Source organism: Dryas octopetala, chromosome 4 (genome assembly GCF_963921425.1).
Source record: "Dryas octopetala chromosome 4, drDryOcto1.1, whole genome shotgun sequence".
Classification (NCBI taxonomy): Eukaryota; Viridiplantae; Streptophyta; class Magnoliopsida; order Rosales; family Rosaceae; genus Dryas; species Dryas octopetala.
In genome coordinates, this window is record NC_141369.1 from 24619270 (window position 1) to 24635930 (window position 16661).

The following is a 16661-nucleotide window of genomic DNA, read 5'->3' on the forward strand; positions in this document are numbered from 1 at the left end:
GATCTCTAAAAGAGGAGGTCAATATTATTATAGTAAAATAATTACGACCCGTTTAGTATCCTACTCTAAAAAAAAAAATTTCAAAAATTTTGATTTTCTTTAAATGTGAGTTTTCAAAATGAATTTTTAAAATTTGAAAACAACTTTTATATTTTAAAAATAATGACATCTAAGGAATTAAAGAAAGTGTAAAAAAAATGACAGAAATGATGTTTTATCATTTTAAAAAAGTGGCCTTTTTTTTAAATTTTTTTACTTTTTGTTTTTTTTTATTTTCTAATGAGTCTGAAGATCGATTCAATCGCAATTTGCTAAGGAGTTATTGAATTAATATATTAATTATTATAATATTCTATGAATCCCAGCTACTGACTGGCATATTCAGCCGGCCAAAATAACTTGAGAAAGTGTTATTATATTTTTAATTTTTTATATTATAAATGCTTAATTTTTATTTTTTGATGAATAATTGCTGGAAAAAATTTTATTGACTTTAAGCTTTTTTGGTAGTTTTGGATAGTCGGGATATATGTCTGTGTCATTTCATTTCATTATCATATGATAGCAACCGTACTGAATTATAAAAGTGAGTTTTCATGGCCAAGCCTCTTGTATGAAAGATTTTAATTTTCTTTCTTATATTAACGAACAAATTAGATATTTAATTCTGTTTTGAACAATTACACAATTAATTTGTTCTTTGGCCTATGGGAAAGAGACAGGCATTTCCAGAACACCCTAGAAAGTAGAAAACCTTTATGTCTCTTTCTCTTATGTCCCTATCTATTTTAAGGAAGGGGGCCCAACTACCATACAATGAACCCAGTTTAGGCAAGTTCGGTGGAAGATCAGCCCAATAATATTTGTGTGCGAGTGTATAATAGGACATGCCCAATCTCTCGAGTCATCCTTGATGGGCTTGAACGAAAAGGACTTCTAAATGCAGTTCCAAATTTTTAAAAATTCTCACTTTTAAAAATTTTATCCAACAATTATCTCAAGACAAAAAATCCACACTGCAAAAAGCAATATAACATCATTACAGACTGAAAATTAGGCCAAAAGGGGAGGGACTAAAATATTCCGGACTTTTGGTTATTTGAGATTTTTTTTTTTAGTTTTTTGGTTCTAATTTGTACGGAATGGACATCTTTACCCTTGGCTTTTGTTAATAAACTATCACAAAATTATAATAAGTACTTATTAAACACAAATAGAAGTTTGGATATTCAATTAGAACAAATAAAAGTTTAAGTATCCTATTGAGACACATACCAAAATTTAAGTACCAAAAATGAAAAAAAAAAAAAACCCTATAAATAAATTAGACTCAAATTTAAATAAAGTCATATAATTTGAGGAATAAATTTTATTTTGGGGAGGAGATTTAAATTATACCACTTCTTGGGAATCCAAGATTTTCGCCCTCCTCATGCTGTGCGGATACTGTCTCTAACTTTATCACTTAATCCTAATAAATCTATTGGATTAATTAAGATATGAGATTTTATCTCAAAATGTATCGGTGCAATTTAAGAAAATATCAAATATCTTATTTAATATACCTAATAATATACAGACACTTTTATTCAATATGTGACAATTGCATCCACAATTAAGATACAAAATGCTTTGTAGTGTAACTGTGTAACTGTATAAGACTATAAGATACAAAATTAACAAGTTTTATTTTTCCACATTTTGAGCTAAATAATGAATTACATATTTACATGTTAACTGCAGAATAGATTAAACAAATTTGTTTTTTTTTGGTCTGAAGATTAAACAAATTTAGTGGGGGTAGTCAATGTTACTGTAATTTTGTAAGGGGTTGAGATCAAAACGATGAGTTTGATGTTATTAATTGATATACAATGCGTCGAGTAAATACTAAATGAACGCTATTTGAAATTTTGAGTAGTAGAATTGAAACAGTGGACGTAAATGCTAACCGAAGTCCATGCTCTTTCTTCGGTTTCCCGCGAAAATCTCAACGGTCCAATAACGAACCCTTTCATCCACAACCCCGCCCTCTCACTCTCTCTCTCTCTCTCTCTCTCTGTCTCTATCTGATTCTCATTGATCATCAACAAGAATTGAATCAACTTTTTTTTACTCTGATATTAATTTTTGGTCACCGATCCTCATGCAACTTTGTATCCGTTAATTACTAATTAGACGTGGTTGTCTTCAATTCCTCGTCGCCCTCGATCATCACAACCGCGGACTCCGATAACCCCGGAATCCGCCATGGAAGATGAGTAGAATAACCCCCACGCCGGCCGCTAAATTCCAGCCTCCCCAGCGACACTCCAACCCCAACGACACCGTCGCGAGCGCCGCCGCAACCGACCAGAACCCCCTCCACATCCTATGGCACTACCAAATCCTCGACCCCGACAGCGACATCGTAGCGCACTGGAACCAAGTCTTCCTCGTCATCTGTATCGTCGCCCTCTTCATAGACCCTCTCTACTTCTACCTCCCCTACGTCCCGGCCGGCGGCGAAGTCTGCTTGACCACCGACAGCGGCCTCGCTGTCATCGTCACCTTCTTCCGCACCATCACCGACCTCTTCTTCCTCCTCCATATGATCATCAAGTTTCGCACCGCCTTCGTTGCGCCCAGTTCTAGGGTTTTCGGCCGCGGCGAGCTCGTCATGGACGCCGGAGAGATTGCCAAGCGCTACTTGAAGTCCGACTTCGTCATCGATCTTGCTGCTACGCTTCCAGTACCACAGGCATGCCGATCTCTTCAATTAACCTCATTTCAACCTTTTTTTTTGGGAATTAATTAAACTAGTTTCTGATTCGATGTTTAATTAGGGCCGAACAAATCCCTAAATTATAATTCGCTAGAATTCAGTACGAAGAAGAATCTTGTTGCTAATTAATTAATTTGGATTTAATTAAAGGAATCAAGATGGATTTTGTAATTAAATAAGGGTTAATTTGGTTGATTTGCAGATTGTTATCTGGTTGGTAATTCCAGCGACGAGGAATTCGAGAGCTGACCATGCCAACAACACTCTGGCTCTTTTCGTTCTTATTCAATATGTTCCAAGATTGTTTCTCATCTTTCCTCTGAATCAGCGTATTATAAAGACTACCGGGGTTGTAGCTAAGACTGCTTGGGCAGGAGCTGCATACAATCTCCTTCTTTTCATGCTAGCCAGTCATGTAAGCTTAAGCTTGTGTTATCTTATCAGACACCAATCCCTCCCTTGTGATCTTGATTCATTTTTGTGTTGTCAAAATTTAAAGGTTTTGGTTGCTACCTATTAATTAAGCATTCCCTTGTGGGCCTGCTGTTTGTCCAGATAGTTGGAGCTGTCTGGTATCTTTCGTCCATAGGACGGCAGTTCACCTGTTGGAGAGAAGAGTGTGCAAAGGAGAGTGCCTCAAAGATTCTTTCTTGCCTCACTAGTTTCCTGGATTGTAATAGTTTGGAACAACCAGAACGGCAATATTGGCTCAACGTCACCAAAGTTGTTTCAAATTGTAATGCAGACGATGAAACAATCAAATTTAAGTTTGGAATTTTCGGGGATGCTTTTAAGAATGATGTTGCTTCCTCACACTTCATCGAGAAGTACTTATATTGTTTTTGGTGGGGTTTAAGAAACTTAAGGTATGATTGACCGTAAAGGTTTAGGTAACCAGCACCCCTATGTTAATTATACCCTAAAGGCTAAAGCCATGCTCACAGGCAATATTCTTGCAACTGTTATGTGAATTATTGCTTGCTCTGGGATCTCTATCAGAACATATCGATAATTAATTTTCTGTGGAGGAATGTAAGCTGCATCTAGACACACACCCACACTCATTTGTGATCTTTGGTGAAACTGTATCTCTTTCTCCCTACTAGTTAGTCTTGTCAACAAAAGAGTCATCGAAAGTCTTTGGGTTGCATTTTCTGATTATTGCGAGTTGCTTTTAAGTGTTTATGGTAGCATTTAGACTCTTCTGAGTATTTTCTCAAAAAATGCTTCTAGTCATAGAGTAGCTATATGAACAACCTATGCAGATGGTCCTTGTAAAATCCAATCCCTATCTAATTTGCATTTGCAGCAATGGTTAATTTTGTCTTTTTGTTGATGCTGATTAGTCCTTTCTCTTTGCAGTTCATACGGACAGACTTTGAAGACGAGCACATTTCTTGGCGAAACAATGTTTTCCATTCTTCTATGTCTTACTGGTTTAATTCTATTCTCACTATTGATTGGAAACATGCAGGTATTATATGAGAGTTAATTTTTCACTACCAGTACTAGCTAGTTATTTACTATTGATCCTCATGTTCCTAGCAGTAGTAGTTCACGGCCTTACAAACATTTAAACAGCATATATGTACTTGGCACATCACCTTTTTGGTTTTTACATATGAAATAAACGATAATATAGAGCCATAATCTAATTTCTAAAACCACAAATGGTTTGAAGAAGAAATTCATGCCACCTAAAGGCTAGCAGTCCCTTGCAAAACAAACCAGTAAAATAACATTAAAGCTATTACATTGACCATGTATATAGCCCTTAGATGACCATGCAGTTCATCTAGAGATCTGTAAAGATCATCGAGATTATAGAAATGTATTCAGATTGCTTTACACTAGAAATCAAATGCTAGTGGAGTTATTTTCCGTCTCCTTTATGCTGGATTTACGGCAGCATATTGATGAAGTCTCTAGGTGGTTACAAAAAGCTAAATTTGATTCCCTGATTTTTTCAAGGTTGCGGTTATATGGATTGAATAGAAGGAATTTCCAACCCTCCCCTGTAGTTGTTTGAACAATGAAGGCTATAAGGATGATTTATGTGGTTAATGGGCTCAATTCACTAGACTCTTGGAAACATGTGGATAGATGCTTTTATTGAAATGCTTAGTTACATTTCTCAGTCACATTTTAAGGCTCTCAAATGATTTTGTTTTATTTATCTGGTAGATCTTGTTTTTGTCATAATATAATTCTAATGTGGATCCATGTTCTTCCAATCTCCAACTTGTGACATTTTATATACTATGTCAAAAAACTTACTTGCAATAATATTTGCAAATACTGGTGCTATTTAAATGATATTTTATTTTCCCCTGTTAAAGACTTATCTGCAATCGATGTCAATAAGACTTGAAGAATGGAGGATTAAGCAAAAAGATACTGAGGAGTGGATGAGGCATCGCCAATTACCTGAGGATTTGCAAGAACGTGTTCGTCGATTTTTGCAATACAAATGGTTTACCACACGAGGAGTTGATGAGGAATCTATATTGCATTCATTGCCTTTAGACCTCTGCCATGAGATCCAGCGGCACTTATGCCTTTCCCTTGTTCGTCGTGTAAGTCTATCTTCCTACTTATTTTATGATTTTGTTGTTATATATGATAATGCTCAACCCCAATTATCAATTTACAGGGCCACCCTTATAGTTCAGTAAACGGTTTATGCTTTGTTACATATGGTATTGTGTCTTTGTTTTCCTTTTATCTTAGATGCCATTCTAAGTGAAAAATGGTACCGTTCTCCCTTCTAAGCCTGATGTAGCCAATGTCATGCAAAAAATTCAATTCTTCTGGCTTTCCAACCCTAACAGGAAGTGTAGCTGTGTCCAAAATAGTATTCCGGTTGGTGGACCTGTTGCTTATCTTCAATATACCAATTGAATAGTTTATCTTCGACATACCAATTGATTCAAATCTCCTGATTTCTCTATTTACAGCATAGAAAAGTTGATGGTTAATACAGATGATGGTGAAAGCAATCAAATTATCTCATGTGAAAGTATTTCTTCATTTTTACTGCATAATTGGATATATTTTCTGAAACGATCAGTGGATCATGTATGCAATGAAAACAATTGAATTTTTGCCAATGGAGGTATATCCTACTTTTAAACACGTGGGTCTGACATTGATTGTGCAGGTCCCTTTTTTCGCACAAATGGATGATCAGCTTCTTGATGCCATATGTGAACGTCTTGTCTCATCCTTGAGTATCCAAGACACATATATAGTTCAAGAAGGTGACACAGTAAATGAGATGCTGTTTATCATTAGAGGGAAACTTGAGAGCTCCACAACCAATGGAGGGAGGTCCGGGTTCTTTAACTCCATCACTCTTGGACCTGGTGACTTCTGTGGTGAGGAACTACTGACATGGGCCTTGATGCCAAGCTCTAGCCTTAACGTGCCTTCTTCCACTCGAACTGTGAGAGCCCTTACTGAAGTTGAAGCTTTTGCACTACGAGCTGAGGAACTTAAATTTGTTGCAAGTCAGTTCAAGCGCCTTCACAGCAAGAAACTACAGCATGCCTTTAGGTACTATTCCCACCAATGGAGGACATGGGGCGCTTGCTACATACAAGCCGCTTGGAGAAGATTTAAGAAGAGAAAAATGGCAAGGGACTTAGCTATGCAGGAGAGCTTCTACTATATGCAAGTCACAGGACAAGATGAGGAAGAGGGTTACTACTACTATGACGAACAAGCAGATAGAAATTATGAGGATCACGAGAGTGGTGTGAGATCACCAGGGGAGAGTACAAGCAATACCCAGCATCTTGGGGCCACAATTCTGGCTTCCAAATTTGCTGCAAATACAAGAAGAGGGCTTATCCAGAAAGGTCAGGCGGTTGACCCTACTTCTACCAGTTTGCTGTTTAAGCCAGATGAACCTGATTTTTCTATAGAATGAGACGATGATTAGTTAGTTCAACAAACAATAATCACCAAAAGAAAAAATGAACTAACGAAAGAATAGTTAGGAACAAAGTTTTGTGACATTGATGTAAATTATACTGCAGGTAGACTAGCAATGACTCAGTTTTCTAAATTCTCTAGTGTACATTAAATTATTCTCACTCTCAAAACATATATAATATAGGGTACCAATACCAAGACCTGTAATAGATGAAAATCTCTTTACCTGTACGATCGGATCTGCATAAGCATTCTGAATCAGTATAGCAGGCTGACCTAGCTAGAGGGACTACATTAGGCTATAACCCATCCTCAGCTTCTAACTACTAGAGAAAGTTAATCTTCTCCAGGAGTCTTGCTCATGGTATTTGATTTTAGTAAGGAAGATTAAATTTATAATAAATTGTAAGTTTGTAACTAGCCACAAAAAAACAAATCACTATGGATCCATATTGATGCAGCACGATCATGGCCAGAGCATATCGTGCCTTGTGCTCAGGGCCTAATATTGGGACACAGACACTGTTAATAACAATGTCGTCCCTGACATGACACAAAGCACCATTGAGCCTAATTTAAATGAGTTGTGCATGCCGACCCATTTTACACCTATATTTTTAGAGAAATGGGGATTTACAGCTTCAGTAACTATTTGTAGGTTAAGCATGTTGCTACTCCTGGAAGAAAGCAGCATGGTCGTAATTTCTTAGTACCTCATGGATTTCCATGTTCACATTGTGTAATATGTCTGTTTAAGCACAATAATAGGTTGGCTTAAACTTCATGGAAATATTTGTGCATTCCTTAATTCCTTATACTGTCATTTTAATTCACCAATCCCTGACTTTAGAAGGCTGCTTTAGAAGGAACTATGAGTACACATCCACACACGAATATGCATTTCAAGTCACATTCAGAGAATCAGAAATGTATCTGTATTCTGAAATATTAGCTAATGGTATTGTTAATTGCCCTTTTGCTACAATAACTAGTAACCCAGTATATCTAAGACAATTACTCTCATTATAATTAAAATAGTTAATAATTCCTGTTTCATGGATTTGAGATCTTTCAACTCTGAAAGCTAGTAACTATTGTCTGCTGAATCTTCTGGAGTGGAGGCCTTTGCCTGTATTGATATGTCATGGGCCTCTTCTAATCTTACAAGAATTTGCTCCATGGATGGTCGTTGTTGTTTAAGTGCTGTACATGACAGAGCCAACTGTAGTGTAAGATTGAAAGCTTCTGCTGAGTATTCCCCTTCAAGTTTAGGATCAGCAAATTCACTGATGCTGCCACCTCTGTTGTGAACTTTTGCCTGGCAATTATTAAGTAGGAAAATGAATGAATCAATGACATGGAGATGGAGATGGAGTACACAGTCAAGAGAAAATAAGATTATGGGAGGAAATAGTTAATTTCTGACCATTTTATTTAATGGCATTGGTGTGCTCAGATTCATATTGACAACCCTCTTCCCTGATAGGATTTGTAGAAGTACAATTCCAAGCTGTAGACATCTCCTGATGAATTTACGTGGTGGTTGCTCTGGTAGTCAGGATCAAGATAACCAAAAGTTCCTCTCACTTCTGAACTCACATAGGTCTCCCCCAGGTCAATAATCTTAGACAGTCCAAAGTCTGATAGCTTGGCCTCAAAATTCTCCCCAAGGAGAATGTTTGTTGGCTGCAAGAGAAACAACAATCTTAGATATCAGGTATCTCCCATTATTCAGTTAGTACCATCAAGCACTCATATTATTCAGGAACTAGAGAGCTCGGAGCTTCAGACCTTGATATCGCGGTGGACAATGCAGCCTTCTGGATAAGTGTGGAGAAACGATAGACCTCGAGCACTATCGATTGCAATCTCAAGCCTGTCGATCCAGGACAGGTTCTTATCTTTCCCTGTTGTGTACCACTTTGTATTTGTTAGCCTTAACTAATCAATAATTCAAAAGGCTAAAACTTAATGTTAAGGCAAGGGAGTACCAAAAAGCCATTCTGAGAGGTCTCCATTGGGGCAAAGCTCATAGACTAGGAAACACTCGTCTTCTTGTACACAATAACCAAACAATGTAACGAGGTTGGGGTGTCTGATGTGTGATAAGCTTGTAACTTCTCTGGCAAATGTCTCCACATTTCCATCATTAATAATGTGCTTAATTGCTACATGCTGATTATTTGATAGTATGCCTTTATACACCTTTCCTGTTATAATGACAACAAAAAAGTAGAAACAAGCAAATCAAAACCAAACCAATCAGACTATTTAATGACTAAATTGGTATTACATAAGGACCATGTTGCCTCTATGTTTTACTTAAATGCTCACCGGCAGTTCCTTCACCAATGAAATTTGAATCGCTTAGGTTGTTTGTAGCATAATACACTTCCTTGATAGGAATTTTTGGACAGCCAGACTCCTCTAAAAGCACATCCTGAAATGCTGCCATGTACATACAGGCCAGGGTCAGTATGCACCATATGATGCTGTATGTAGCTTAGATTTGGTGTTTGATGTAGCTGTGAACTATTGTTAGGCATACCATCTTTTTTTGGTGGTGAAGTTGATTTGGCTTTTTTTGGTGCTGGAGTTGATTTGATATGCTTCTTTGACAAAATGTATGCAGCTATTGATACTAAAACGAAGACACCTATGAACCCTCCGATCAGAATCAATCGACCTAGTTCCATATACAAATCATAATGGTTAGGGAAAAGAAACCAACTTAATATTTTCCGTTATGAAAATGTAAGTGGTGATTCAGTGATGGAGGAAGCCTTACCAGTATTTATTTTCCTCTTACCCTTTTGGAATTGATCATCTGTCATGGAGAAAGAGATAAATTCACAAAAAAGTTGATCAGCAATTATAGTGTTGAAAAACTTGGTGACAGTTAAACATATATCCATTGTAAAAGTTGACATACTGGTGTCGAATTTTTTTGCCCCAAGGCACCTATAGACTGCAAGGAGATGTGCTTTATCTTCAATTTTAGTACTTGTATATGACACCAGTACTGCAAACCTGCAAACATCAGTTTCAACCTTGACAGACTCTTGATCGGAGGATTCGGAATGCAATGGTCCTATGTCTTCCCAACTCTTCACACAGAAACCACACAACTGCTCATTTTTTCCATCAGAACTCAGATATTCACAGTTGTTATCTAAACTTTTCAAATTGTCTCCCAACCTATTAGTAACATCAGCAACAGTGAAGTCAGAACAGCCACCAGCACCACTTGTTAGCTTCTCAATCCCACAGCCAAAAACATTCGTCTGGAAACTTTTCATTGAAGCCAAGCAATGCCCCTGCTCAGTAGAGTTCAGATATATATGTCCTGTGTGGTTTGCTCGCTTCCCCAATGCGTAGAGGTAGTCATTGAACGCTGCTGCGCAGCAATTTTTGCGCAGAAACCCTCCCCAGTCTCCCTCTTCACAACTTGAATTTGATGGTGATGCATCACCAAAATCAAGGCTGCAGTCAGACACAGAAGGCTGAGCAACTGCAAAGCCGATGGTGGTGACCAAGATTATGAAGATGACAACAGCATATTGATTTAAAAGCTTGGTCATATGCCAATGGTGAAATTCCAGTTTGAGCTTATTCATTGTATGGTGAAACTATGTACTAGAACTTGGTTTGTTTTAGAAAGTACTGAATGGTTGGATGATCTTGTCAAATTTGGTTAATCCCAAGTTTGTTTGATATCAGGCTTTAATGTGAAAAGGGTTGAAAAGGCTTGGATGCATCGTCCAAATGAATGAAAAAAAACTCAAATCATATATATATTCTCTCTCCCTCCTTTTTAAGTGTTGCTTGCTGCCGGCCAAATCCAATGCAAGCAAGCAAGCTTAATGAAATTACAGATAGCGGGTATTTAATTTAACAAATGAAAGGTCACTATTGATTCATTCTATTTTTTGGCTCTTTGTTTAGAAAATCTTCTGAAGTATACAAGGCACACTAAACTGACGGCCATTATGACAGTTTTTAATGAAAAAAACATGTTTCAAGGACATGATGTTAAGGTATGAGTATGACAACTCAAATTAAGTAGACTGTTTACTATGCGGACGTCCACATGAGATGTTGATATATTCAACGGCTCACAAAACTATACTTTAAAATAAAAAAGGACAATTCGTTGATTAAACGATTCACATGTGTCCCTATACTATGCAGTGTCTACACCATAGCACAATACCAAATCAAAACCTTCATTTCTGTTTAGACATAGAAAAAAAGAACTTGCATGTCCCCATTAAAAGGAATGTGGCATTACATGGAAGAGAGGGACAAAAAGAAAGACTTCCCCCCCCCCCCCCCTCTCTCTCTCTCTCTCTCTCTCTCTCCCCTCTTTCTCTATGTCTCTCTCTTGCATATGAGGCCACGTTTTCTATAACGGGACAAAAGAGAGGACCAAGTCGTCTTTCTCTCTCTCACCCTGTCAAGTTTAGGTGTGACTATGCTTATAATTGAGATTTAGCAAGTAATAAATAAACAAAAAAGAAAGAAAAAAGCATGATTAGGCCAAAGATTATGACCATTACTCAAGAGAAAGATGTTACATATAACTATCAGTCCCTTTAAATTTTTTTTAATTCTTTAGAAATTAAAGTATATAAGGTTTAACTTTTTTAATAGTTTTCTTAGCATTTTTTTTTTTAAATAAAGTTGTCATTAAAAATTTCTTGACTAGAAGATATTTGAGAAAAGTAAGGGACCTTTTGGAAACCTATATTTCATGGGTAGATCCTCAAATCCAAATCCTCATGTTTGGATTCAATTAAAGGAATGAATCCAAACAACATTTAGCACATAGCACATTAATTCAACATTCTAATTCCTATGAGATTCTAGAGTATTCCTGTTTTATTCAAATAAAACTACTTTTTCATGTGACCAATGTGAAATCTTCAACGCCTGCAACAATAGTAATGTCATCAACACTACTTTTTTCTTCAACACCTGCAAACATGAGTAGCAATGACATCAGCATCCGCGAACAGAAGAATGTTAATGAGCAGCCTTCTAAACCTATTGAATTCACTAATTCACAATGTTACGCACATTGGGCAATTTCAATATTTTATTAATGATCTCAACATTTTTTTTTCTCCATCACAATTTAACTATAATTAAATTACAAAACTACAAAGGAAGAGTGATAAATGTGGGTTCTTGGGTTATTTTAATGGTCTGTACAGAGGAAGAGTTTTTGGTAAATAACAAACATGTAAGCAATGAGCACATGACTATGACCCTCTTGTGGCAACTATCCCTTAAAAATATGGAAAAAGTAAAAGCAGTTTCATCTTGTTAAAAGTTCTTTGCATCTCATTACATATACAACTTATATTCTCAACTTAACAATACAGGATAATTCTCAACTTAGACCTGCTTTATTTTTTTGGTCCTGCAACTCGGTAATGCTTTAAAATCATTCGTTAGGGTCTTTTATCCAAATCCATTATTGATCTTTTGAAAGTGGCATATTATGTATCAAACTGCTAACATTATTCACATATTAAAGGCATATAAATACAAAGCACAGAATACAATTTGAATTCATAGCATTGGCATTTCGTCAAAAGCTTCCTTAAATTTCTAATAATGTGGTGGCATTTTCATTAAGATTCAAAACATTCTGATTATATATGCTGGGCCCCATAACTCTTCGCTGTGTGATTTCTATATGCTGGGCCCCAGCATCTGGTTCTGGTTCTCAGTTCTCAGATATGGGTCACGTGCCTATGATCACCACTCACGAGCATTCCATCACTTTCTTTCGTTTCCCTATTAACATTGCCACGTCGGATGAGTATGAAAAGCTTTTAACCAATCACTGCCCGCCACGGAAGGCTAGTTTCACTCTCAAAGGGTAATATTGTAATTTAGGATTGATGATGAACGAGTGTAGAGTAGTAAATGTAAATCACAAGAAGTTTCGAGAAGCCTGTGGACATGTATGCATTCCCGCGAGATATTTTTTATTTTGGGGTTTAACCGGCGAGATATTTTTTAGTGAATTCAGAAATCTCCTACTCCAGCGCCTCTACTAATCATATGATTTTTTTTCATGTCGAAGATCAATGAGATTTATGTATTATAATCGTGGGTACTTATAACTTTATTGGTTAAGAACACTTATTTTTACACATTCTTAGTTTGACTTCTTTTACGTTAATATAATTTGATCAAAGTTTAATATAATTGACATACAAAATAAGAACTTTTATATTATAAGAAGACGTGAAATCACGAATATGACAAAAAATAGGGTCCCACATCTCAATATTTCAATATTTTAACCGACTCTAGTCTCTCACTTTTCTTGTTTGTGATACCACATTACTATCTCTATTAGAAGGAAGTTCTTATTGACAAATGATGTGTGCTTGGGTTACAAGAAATGAATGAATATTATAAGACACAAACAAGGAGACTACAAAATTAATGACACGACTTTAATTAGTTATCTTTTGAATATTTCATTCAAGAATCAAGAGCAAGCAAAGACTAAACTAAATGTAAGAATGGTTCAACCATAGATGGAAGAAAAGCGATGGTGCAGCACAATTTCCAAGGCTCTTCCGAAGCATATGCATGATCCAATCCTGACCTCTCGGATCACAAAATAATAATCTTAATTAATTTCATGTGTTTCTACGCAAGCTCCACAAATAAAGTTATCTTGATACTCACAAAGTTCCATATAAGCTGTCAATAAACATAGTTTTAAAGGAGTTTTACAAACAACATTTAGCACATAATTTAGCTCATAGAGCACTAATCCAACATTCTAATTCCTATGAGATTCGAGAGTACTTCTATTTTATTCAAATAAAACCACTTTTTCATATGACCAATGTGAAATCTTCAGCAGCTGCATCTGCAACCAATAGTACTGTCATCAACACCACTTTTTTCTTCAACACCTGCAAACAAGAGTAGCAATGACATCAGCACCGCAAACAGAATAATGTTAATGAGCAGCTAGCCTTCTAGACCTATTGAACTCACTGATTCACAATGTTAGGTACATTGGGCAATTTCAATATTTTATTAACGATCTCAAAATATTTTTTTTTCCTCCCATCACATTTTACCTATAATTAAATTACAAAACTACCCTTGAAAATCGAGGGGAAAAAACACACACAAGATTTTACAAAGGATCTCATAACATTAAAGTTTGGTCACTGCACAAAAAGAGTCATATACCTACGACCTGATTTAACAAATGATTTACATGGGCCTCGTATATCAAAATCCCAAAGTTGCAAAAACTAAATTTCACCAAAAAAAAAAAAACAGGACCTTTTTCCATGGCTGCATCAGTGTGTTTTGTGAAAACTTAAATATTAATAAAACCCTGAGCAATTATTTAAGTAAAACAAACCGTCCAACACAAGTAATGTGCCCAAAAGATCAGCATAGACACATTCAGTGGTCTTTCTAGTACGCAAAATCAGATACTAAAAAGATTAAGCGACGAAAAGTGCAAGAAAAGAGTTATCAATCATCTTCACAGTTGTCGTCGTCATCATCATCCAAACCAGCATTAATAGTGCCAAAAGCACTACCGCCCTCTTCACCCTTGACATTTCAAGCACAGCACACAACTGACATCCATTTGAAATATGAAACATCTTATATCTTTGTTATACTTGTTTCCAAAACTTAAATTTGGAATAAGTGAGAATAAATCACAAAAAATCAAATGAGGTAACATATTATTTTGATGGTAACATTTGAACCTACGACCTTCTCCAACCTCACCTAAGCAGATCGATCCAGGCATGAATATTTAAGCACGTAATGAAACACAAACTCTTGGACGAAATAGAAACAATGATTGTTAGTAAACAGTAAAGGAATGTTTTTAAACAAATAATGTTTGTCAGTATTCAAACCATTAAAATGACCCAAGAACCCACATTTATCACTCAGTGTGTAAGGTTTTCGATGATCTAGACACGAAGACAGGAAATTTTAGAGAGAAAAAGGTGTACAGAGGAAGAGTTTTTGGTAAACAACAAGCATGCAATGAGCACATGACTATGACCCTCTTGTGGCAACTATCCCTTAAAAATATGGAAAAAGTAAAAGCAGTTTCATCTTGTTAAAAGTTCTTTGCATCTCATTACATATACAACTTATATTCTCAACTTAACAATACAGGATAATTCTCAACTTAGACCTGCTTTATTTTTTTGGTCCTGCAACTCGGTTATGCTTTAAAATCATTCGTTAGGGTCTTTTATCCAAATCCATTATTGATCTTTTGAAAGTGGCATATTATGTATCAAACTGCTAACATTATTCACATATTAAAGGCATATAAATACAAAGCACAGAATACAATTTGAATTCATAGCATTGGCATTTCGTCAAAAGCTTCCTTAAATTTCTAATAATGTGGTGGCATTTTCATTAAGATTCAAAACATTCTGATTATGTTGCAACTATAAGAATCAAAACAGAATAGTTGAGAATGACACAAGTGCCTGGTTTTATATGTTGCAATTATGTTTCATTAATTTGGTAGCGTAAACTCTCTTTCATGCTCACACACGTGTTCATCTCCTGATTATTGTTTGTTGGGTTGTTGTTGATGATGATAACAAGAAGAAAAATGTTTAAACATGCTACTTGAACTATGATTTTGCCAAACGAAAACTGTGAAATTTTTCTATGCATTCAAAAACCAAAACCAAGTAATCTTTCTTCATATACTACCAAGACATAACTTCAATGTCCCTCAAAAATTTTGTTTTTGGGGTGAATTATAGTTACATGTCAGTGCACAAAGCATTATAAAACTTTTGACAAACTGAATAGAAAGAAATTGAAATGAGCTATAGAATAATTAATTTACCTTGCTTGGTGGGTGGGGGTTTCAGCCTACACAACTCCACCTCGATACCGGTTACTCCATACCAGACCTGAGCTTGAAAGGTTTTAGTTTGATTTTCAGCTATATCCTTTGCCTCAAAGGTAATATAATAGTTGACACCACAACCACCCCCCCCTGTGTTTAGCTTCAGAAGCTTCACAAACTGAAAATTCGCATCCTACACAAATTAATTGTTCAATAAAATGTTAAGCATCACACAAATTAATTCTAAAGAGGAGAAAAAACCAGCGAAGGCACACGAATTTCCTTAGAAAAAAACAATAAAAAACATCAACCTGTTTCTCGTTGAAATGCTTTATCGCTAACTCTGTAAGAGGAATGAGTTTTTTGATAACAGAAGAGTCAATGAGTGGATATGGTCGAATTGAACCAAACATATATTTAGCCATCTTATCAAAGTAATCAACATCAAAACCCTGTTCGTCCAAAAAGACATCCATAAAGATTGTAAGTTGACAAAACCCTAACATATACATAAACATATACAGACAAAGGGGTTTGAAAATAAAAACACAGAATAATCGATCATTATAAAGTGAATAGGAAGCACTCACATCGCTATCCTTAACCTGTTTCGCATACTCGTCATATTCTTCATCAGGTACAGAACTAGAATCGCTGTCGGCATCTTCTTTTTCTTCACAAACATCTTTTTTGTTTTTGGGCCACTCTTCCCAAACATTTTTATCACCGTCGCCGGACTCCGTTCTAGGCTTTTTTTCTGGAGGCGCGAAATCCTCCGATCCGAAGCTGAGTGAGGACGCGGAAAGGGTCGCCATTCACACAGAGACGCAGAACCAAAGAAAAGTAGAAAACAAACGCTTTTTGATTCTTCAATCAAGGAGAGGCAAATCTATTATATGTGAGGGATGAGGCGGTTTATTCTGGGACATTGATTGGGCCATGGACTGATCTGTGCCATTTGAAGCGTTCTTGACCATTTATTTTTATTTGGGCAACGGATTGGGCTTTTACTCATGGGTAGCCATTTTGCTATTGTGGGCCGTCAAGAGAGAAAAAAAAAAAAAAACG

At 36.2% G+C, this 16661-nt stretch overlaps 2 protein-coding genes and 1 pseudogene across 4 annotated transcripts; 1 reads left to right on the forward strand and 2 right to left on the reverse strand.

Annotated features, from left to right (window-relative positions):
• Positions 1-2024: 2024 nt before the first annotated feature.
• On the forward strand, positions 2025-6850 carry CNGC18 (cyclic nucleotide-gated channel 18). The gene is made up of 6 exons (XM_086239171.1): positions 2025-2740; positions 2967-3179; positions 3320-3630; positions 4127-4238; positions 5104-5340; positions 5925-6850. The coding sequence occupies exons 1-6, from the start codon at positions 2258-2260 to the stop codon at positions 6693-6695; spliced, it is 2127 nt and encodes a 708-aa protein (XP_086095297.1). The 5' UTR covers positions 2025-2257; the 3' UTR covers positions 6696-6850.
• An 829-nt stretch (positions 6851-7679) lies between these two features.
• Positions 7680-10317, reverse strand: LOC147288687 (putative receptor-like protein kinase At5g39000; annotated as a pseudogene). The gene is made up of 8 exons (XR_015121806.1): positions 9633-10317; positions 9489-9527; positions 9249-9386; positions 9035-9148; positions 8692-8910; positions 8492-8607; positions 8127-8386; positions 7680-8018 (listed from the first exon to the last, which is right to left on the reverse strand). The product of XR_015121806.1 is annotated as a putative receptor-like protein kinase At5g39000 (transcript).
• Positions 10318-11536: 1219 nt separating this feature from the next.
• LOC147288688 (UPF0725 protein At4g28920-like) lies at positions 11537-16474 on the reverse strand. Of its 2 annotated transcripts, none has more exons than XM_086241444.1 (4): positions 16184-16474; positions 15905-16045; positions 15591-15786; positions 11537-11677 (listed from the first exon to the last, which is right to left on the reverse strand). In XM_086241444.1, exons 1-4 carry the CDS (start codon positions 16406-16408, stop codon positions 11604-11606), a joined length of 636 nt encoding a protein of 211 aa, XP_086097570.1. In that variant the 5' UTR covers positions 16409-16474; the 3' UTR covers positions 11537-11603. The 2 variants fall into 2 exon arrangements, with proteins under 2 accessions (XP_086097570.1, XP_086097571.1); XM_086241445.1 differs by lacking the exon at positions 11537-11677 and adding an exon at positions 13340-13647 and having other exon boundaries at positions 16184-16473.
• Between the last annotated feature and the right edge of the window lie 187 nt (positions 16475-16661).

Coding starts and splice junctions, on each gene's coding strand:
- CNGC18 (XM_086239171.1), top strand. CDS start 2,258: ATGAGTAGAATAACCCCCACGCCGGCCGCTAAATTCCAGCCTCCCCAG. Junction 3,180..3,319: donor TTTTCATGCTAGCCAGTCAT/GTAAGCTTAAGC, acceptor CTGTTTGTCCAG/ATAGTTGGAGCTGTCTGGTA. Junction 3,631..4,126: donor TGGGGTTTAAGAAACTTAAG/GTATGATTGACC, acceptor TTCTCTTTGCAG/TTCATACGGACAGACTTTGA.
- LOC147288688 (XM_086241444.1), bottom strand. CDS start 16,408: ATGGCGACCCTTTCCGCGTCCTCACTCAGCTTCGGATCGGAGGATTTC. Junction 16,046..16,183: donor AACAGGTTAAGGATAGCGAT/GTGAGTGCTTCC, acceptor TTGGACGAACAG/GGTTTTGATGTTGATTACTT. Junction 15,787..15,904: donor AGCATTTCAACGAGAAACAG/GTTGATGTTTTT, acceptor TAATTTGTGTAG/GATGCGAATTTTCAGTTTGT.